Source organism: Physeter macrocephalus, unplaced genomic scaffold (genome assembly GCF_002837175.3).
Source record: "Physeter macrocephalus isolate SW-GA unplaced genomic scaffold, ASM283717v5 random_114, whole genome shotgun sequence".
Lineage (NCBI taxonomy): Eukaryota > Metazoa > Chordata > Mammalia > Artiodactyla > Physeteridae > Physeter > Physeter macrocephalus.
In genome coordinates, this window is record NW_021145400.1 from 18,201 (window position 1) to 24,848 (window position 6,648).

Genomic DNA, 6,648 nt, shown 5'->3' on the forward strand with positions numbered 1-6,648 from the left:
CCGGTCCGGGAGGATCCCACGTGCCGCGGGGCGGCTGGGCCCGTGAGCCGTGGCCGCTGAGCCTGCGCGTCCGGAGCCTGTGCTCCGCAACGGGAGAGGCCACAGCGGTGAGAGGCCCGCGTACCGCAGAAAAAAAAAAAAAAGAACATTTCAAGCAATGCTCAGGGCCACAAGCGCAAAGGACGGACAGGAAGAAGAGGAAGTTGAGGATAACTGGAAGAGACAAGAAGAAAGGCAGAAACAGGCACGTTATGATTTTAGTACATCGGGGTCGTGCATCATGATTTCCTCTGGGAGGTAGCAGATCAGTTCCAGAAATATTTATTTAGCACCGATTCTGTGCCGGGGGTTAATGATCCAAAGGTAAAGCGAAAGCTCTTGCTGTTGAGCTGTGAGCAGCGCAGTGGATCGTTTCAACAGAATTCGGTAAACGTGGTGGGAAAGTCAACTGACGGTGGTGATGGTGATGCGAGGACAAGGAAGCACAAGGTGCCAGGAAGCCCACGGGAGACACCGACCACGGCCAGTGAGGGCAGGACGGACTCTAGAAGGAGAATGACCCACTGACAACCCCCTCGGTGTCCAAAAGATACGCTTTCTCACCAGCCCAGGCTGTTAGGGAAACCCCGGGGCCACCTCTAAACCAGGGGTTGGCAAACTCTGGCCCCCGGGCCAAATTCAGCCGGCCGTGTCTATAAAGTTCTGCTGGAACACAGCCATGCCCATTTGTTTCCTCTCTTCCGTGACTGCTTTCTCGTTACAATCTCGGAGTTAAATAGCTGTGACAGAGGCCGTACGGCCTACACAGATTCAAGTATTCACTCTCTGACGTTCTGCAGAGAAAGCGTGCTGACCCCTGGCCCCGGCCCCCCTTTTACTCTCCAGTGGCTCTCAGGACCTCATCAACTTAGTACACTCTCCTTCCCCCTACTTTTGTACACCAGCAAGCTCTTACCTTAATGTCACCAGCACTCATGAAAAGAGAAACATATTCTGCATTAAGAAGAAGTTTCATTACAAAGAGGAAAATTCAAAACCACCTCCCAACCCATCAAAACAAAACAAGTGGACATTGTTCCAGGGCTGAATTCATAACACGATGAAGTTTAGAGAGCTAAGATTTAATTATCTGAACGTGAACTTGGCAGCCTGTAAGCAGAGGAGTCCTTGGGTCTTAGAGCTCTTGCAAACCCCAGCCAGTGCTGTTCCCAGGAGCTCACCTTTGACATCGTTAAAGCTTGTTTCTGAAAACCCTTCACTCAGGTCAATCAAGGTCCCCTCGGACTTGCACCGCGGGAGGCCGCTGGAGTTGGCAGCTCGGATGCGCTGAGCTGCCATCTTGAAACTCTCTTGCCGGGTGAACGACTAAGGTTTCATATTTCCCCTCCGGTTATTCCAGCAATTGCTGAAGCTTCTGGCTCAGGCAACCATGCTGCACTACGGCGTCAGCTCTGCAGTGTGCTTCCTCCTGTGAGCAGGGAAAGAAGAAAGGAATTTCCCTTGAGCAAGTGAAACACGGTCAAAGAGTAAACTGATGGCAAGCGGAAATCCTTTCTTCCAGAGGCCGCATCTCTTTTCCCGGCCCAAGGGAGCAGAGCAGGGCTCACTCCCCGGATTCTATGCCCACTCGATGCCCGTCTCATCTGGTCCCTTGCTGCACGCAGCCCCGGCAGTGTTCCCTATCCTACTGTTTGCACCCCCTCTTCCTGGGGCACAATGAGGCTTGTGAGATCTGCATGAGCACCTGGCCGGCCCATTCATTACAGTCAAAGAGGAGAACAAAACAGCATCTGTCCACACCGTGAGTTCCAGGGTTCAGGGAAGGGGAACTAGATCCCCTTCTGCCCAGCAAGTGGCTGGTCCCATCGTAGGAACAGCCACCCCTGTGATTCCAGCCCCGGGCAAGCAGCATTTGGCATCGCTGCAGTGGGTTTGAGGGGACGGCTCCCTGCCCACACGCTCCCTAAATCCTCCCTGGACCCCCAATAAACAAACAAGACACACGTGGCCACTTGTGGATATAAGGTATTCTTGTGTGACTTCTGCAGACAAAACGTGGTATATTCACTGGATCACTGTGCTGTTACCAAGCCAGCAAAGGAAATGTCTGTGGGAAAGAACACAGATTCTCTCCTAAGGCCTCGGTTTCTATGGGAAAGGGGCACCCAGGCATGTGGCGGGTTCTGGAGGCGAACAAGGTGACTGGCTCCAAGCAGACGGACAGGAAAGGACCTGACAGGAGCCAATTTCAGAGCAGGGCATTTCACATGCTCTCCCAGAGCGGACCTGGGCAGACAACGCTCCAGCTGGCCACAGCTGGGCCACAGCACTTGGAGCAGAGGGCTACCCGAGGGCAGGTGAATTTCCCCCAGTATGGCTGGGTTCATGTAACCTGTCCTCAGGTCCCTTGTTCTTGGCCTGCTGTCCACAGGCAGCTGGAAATTCGTCTTCTGACACAGGTGAGTGGCCCTACTCCTGCAGGGGACCTGGGGGCCCGGCGCCACCCTCTGCAGCTTCTGCAGCGGGGATGACACAGCCCGGCCCCAGGCTCTGCGTGCAGTAACCATGCAGCGAGCAGACGGAGTTTGCACCCACACTCTATGGCTCCCGGGGAAGACCCTGGGTTAAATGGCCTACACAAGATTCATTTCTTTCTTTGTAACATGGGGTAGTAATAGCACTGCTCTGACTTGATTTGCATGAAGGAGAAAAAGAGAACCCAGGCAAGGCGCTGAGAACAAGGGGCAGCGCTCGTGACGACGGGAACGCCCCCCAGCCTCAGCCAACACAGGCAGGCATCAGCAGCCCCAGTCCTGGCTCTGAGTGACCCACTGGCAGTGGCTCTAGGGTGGATTCCAGGTCATCCCGAGGCCACAGATGGCCGCATTCCTGCACCTGAACACCCCGGAGAGAAGACCTGGGTTATGGGCTGAACGCGTCCCCCTCCTAATTCATTTGTTAAAGTTCTAACACCCAATGTGGTTATATTTAGAGGAGAGGTCTTTGCTGGGGGCGGGGAGGGATGAGGTGGGTGGAATCAGGGCTCTTACAGGAGGCGGCACCAGAGAGTTCTGCTGTCTGCCAGGTGAGGACACAGCAAGAAGGCAGCCGTCTGCAAGCCAGGAATCGGGCCCTCACCCAAGATGCAAATCAGCACCTTGGTTCTGGGCTTCGCAAACTCCAGAAATGTGAGGATATAAATTTCCATCGTGCAAGCCCCCCGTCCTACAGCATTTTGTTACAGCAGCCCTAGCTGACTCATACAGTGTGTGAGGAGGGCAGAAGGGGAGAGCAAGGGCCCTGTCATCCTCAGGGCCAGGGGGCCTAGACACACATGCACAGGAGGCAGGACAGCAGCGGCTGCCTCTCTGGGGAGGGAGCAAAGGGGGGCCTGGGGGTGATGCGTCCCTTAAAAACGTGCCCAACCTGTGCCCAGACCTCCGTTCCTCCCATCCTGGAGTTCTCCAGTCCATCCTGAACACCCCCTCGCCACACACACACACACACTCACACCTATTTGTGACTCATGCATCAGCACTCACAAACATGCCAGTTATCTGAAGGAAGGGGTGAAGCACGTGGATGGTTTCCCCCGTTGAGTGGGATCCCAGATTACTTCCATGCCTGCCCTGGGAGGTTACAACGGATGTGACCACGCGCTGGGACTCCCTTTCCCGCCCCCGGGCTCCTCTCCGCAGAGAACCGTGCACGGAGCTGGGCCTCCAGCTGGAGGCAAGAGGCAGCTGTGGCCAGGACGTGCTGCCGGGCTTTGTCTCCCGGTCCCCCCGCAGTTCGCGTGGCTCCTCCCCACCCCGAGTCCACCCTCCAGCCGGGGACACCGGCCCCCGCCCATCAGCCGCAGCGGCCGCATGGCTCTGTCCGCTCGGGCTGTGTCGCAGCTGGACCAGAGACCTGGTCACCGGGCTGTCACGGCTCTGCCCCGACCAGGCAGCCTGTGGCCGCGTGTGGAGCTGTGTACTGAGACGAGAGAACGTGAAAATACCTCGGACCCCAAAGATGAAGCCTCGTTTCCCGGCGGGAATCGACGCAGAGGATAAAATGGGATTCGTGGGTGGGCGGGCGGGAGGAGAGCTTTATGACGGTTTCGAGCCCGCAGCCCGTGTGTGACGGGTGGGCTGTCACATTCGTGACAACTCCTACCTGAGATTCTGGGTCTGACGGGGCCGGACACAGGGCAAGGAGCTGGGAGGCGGCGGCAGTTTCGGCCAGGGGATGCGGTCCGCCGCGGGATCTGACGGCCCCCGCCCAGGCCAGCCCGCTCCCGGGACTGAGACGCACGCCCAGCGAGGGGACCACCCTTCCTGCCCCCCGTCCTCCAGGCCCCCCAGCCCACAGGCTCCCGCTCAGGACACGGGAACCCCAGCAGCGGTGCGCGTGGGGGCCAAGGACGCCAGGGCTCTCCCGGGGCAGCTCACCCTGACCACGCTTCGAGAGATGGAGTGAAGAGGCCCCGGCCCTGCCCCCCACCGCCCTCGGGAGTATTACCGAGTCCCACTCACTCACTGCGGGGGTGGGGAGCGTCTGGGGGGGTTTTAAAAGAAGCCGAGATGGGCACAATCTCGAGGCCTCACTGCACAGCCCTGCTCCCAAGGCCCCCAGGCCTGCTGTGCCAGCGAGGCTCCGCAGAACCGGGCCAGCTGCCCAGAGGAGGTGAGGTGCGCCTGGGTCCTAGGCGGGGTGGGCGGGGGGATGGCCAGGCAGAGCAGGGCACGCCGGCCTGGAGGACACGGCGGGCTGGGCACTGCAGAAGCTGGAGGGCGGGGGCCAGAACCTGACGGCCAAGGGTCTAGCCTCGGCCCTGGGCGCTACGGGAAGCCACAGAAGCCTTCTGATCCAGAAACTTTGGCTGCTGGTGACATAAATGGAAGCAGCGATGCCGTTTTGTCTTCGAAAACTACTGGCACAGTTTAGGAGAAGCTGCTGAGAGAGCTGGTGGAGGGGAGAGACACAGGTGGACATGGCAACGGAGAGGGGACATCCGGACGAGCCCCAGCCCGCCTCAAAGCCCCGCAACAGACGGCCACGTCCTCGGCAGAGGAGCTGCCTGAAGTCCGGATGGGGTGGCTTTTACCCAGGGCTGGGAGAGCGATAGCCGAGAACTCAGCCGAGGCCCCTACAGGACACTGGGACAGCTTGCCAAGAGCGGCCAAGAAAAGCGGAAATTAACATTTAAGAGCGATCACATTCCCGTCGCCCCTGCCAAGAAGGCAGGAGGGCCGGGGGCGAGGGGGGGCAAGGGGCGCGGAAAGCAGGGCCTCAGGGCTGGGCAGGGAGAACAGAGCACAGACCGCCACTGGGACTCTGGGAGACAGATCCTTGTTTTCGTTTTGTCATTGATGGGGGATACAACGATTACCCTGAGCCACTGTGTGTTCGCAGCTGCATAAAGAGATGTGCAGTCCTTTTAGAACACAGATACGCGCGCTGAGCTTGCCATTCAAGGAAGGTGGAAGCCGCTAACTGCGGGGCCCTGACAATGTCGCCACTTACCAGCCAGGGACTGAAGTCTGAGTCTGATTCCCGGACCCCCAGAAGCCTCGTTCACGGGAGCTTCAACGCGCTCATTCACTCTCTCTCCCTGGGGACCAGGACCCTTCTGTCCCGTGACGCTCAGTGCTCCGTGTACAGCCCAGAATGGCAACTCTTCCCAGGGGCGGGGGGAGACCGTCCTTGGACCCACTCCTGACATCCGCTCGCAGAGAGTGCAGACACCAACCTTAGCCTCGGGCATGTTAATTTACAGCAGAGAAAGACAGGCAGCCGGGCTGGGCCGCGCCTGGGGGGCTCGCCCCTCCTGGCACCTCCGAGAGCTGACACCCTCAGGGTGAGGACTCAGGGCTGAGGCTCTGTGTCTCCGCCTCCTCCAGACCCCGGCGTGGAGAGAGTCCTGCAGGGACCCGCCTGCCGGAGGCGCAGCTACAAGATGCTGTCAGCTTCCCGCCTGCTTAACAGAGCTCACCACACCTTTGCGGCTGCCTGTGGCCGTCAGATCCCTGAATGCCCCCTCCCTGGTGCAATCCATATGTGACCTTACTTTTCTCAAAGGTCCCTCCTGCAGCTCAAAACCCTCCAGGTGTGACTTGCTTTTAAAGGTGGACTTCCCGCCCTGGCACTCAGAGCCCTCCACTGCTAGGCTCACCTGGGCACCCAGGTTTATCACTTACCTCCACCGCCATGTGAACCAGGGACACTCTTCTCAAGCATGTGTGTTTCACCTTCTGCTCCCTGGAGCTCGCTGCCCTCACCTGTGGCACCAGGAAAACCGCTTTCTCTCTCCCCACCCTCTTCCTGCTCCACCCTCCTCCCCACAGCCCTGCAAGCTCCCGTAGACTCAAAGCGCTGACCTCAGCTCTGTAGCCAGTATCCTGGAGCCTCAAATTCAAGTGGCCCAAGTTCAAGGCCACGCCACCTGAATTAATCCCTGCTTTATTAGAAAATAATGTGGGAGACTGAGTTATTTGTAGTGAGGTGGATGGACCCAGAGTCTGTAATACAGAGTGAAGTAAGTCAGAAAGAGAAAAACAAATACCGTATGCTAACACATATATTTGGAATCTAATATATGGCACAAATGAACCTATCTACAAAACAGAAATAGACTCACAGACATAGAGAACAGACTTGTGG

At 58.0% G+C, this 6,648-nt stretch overlaps 1 protein-coding gene across 5 annotated transcripts in view; it reads right to left on the minus strand.

Annotated features, from left to right (window-relative positions):
• The window catches only part of SH3BP4 (SH3 domain binding protein 4), a 93,694-nt gene that overhangs the window by 18,187 nt on the left and 68,859 nt on the right, over positions 1-6,648 (minus strand). For all 5 annotated transcript variants that reach the window (XM_028484061.1, XM_028484058.1, XM_028484060.1 and 2 more), the window contains one exon: positions 1,221-1,468. In XM_028484061.1, the coding sequence (XP_028339862.1) occupies positions 1,221-1,338 (118 nt within the window). In that variant the 5' untranslated portion in view covers positions 1,339-1,468. The remainder of the gene's footprint in view (positions 1-1,220; positions 1,469-6,648) is intronic.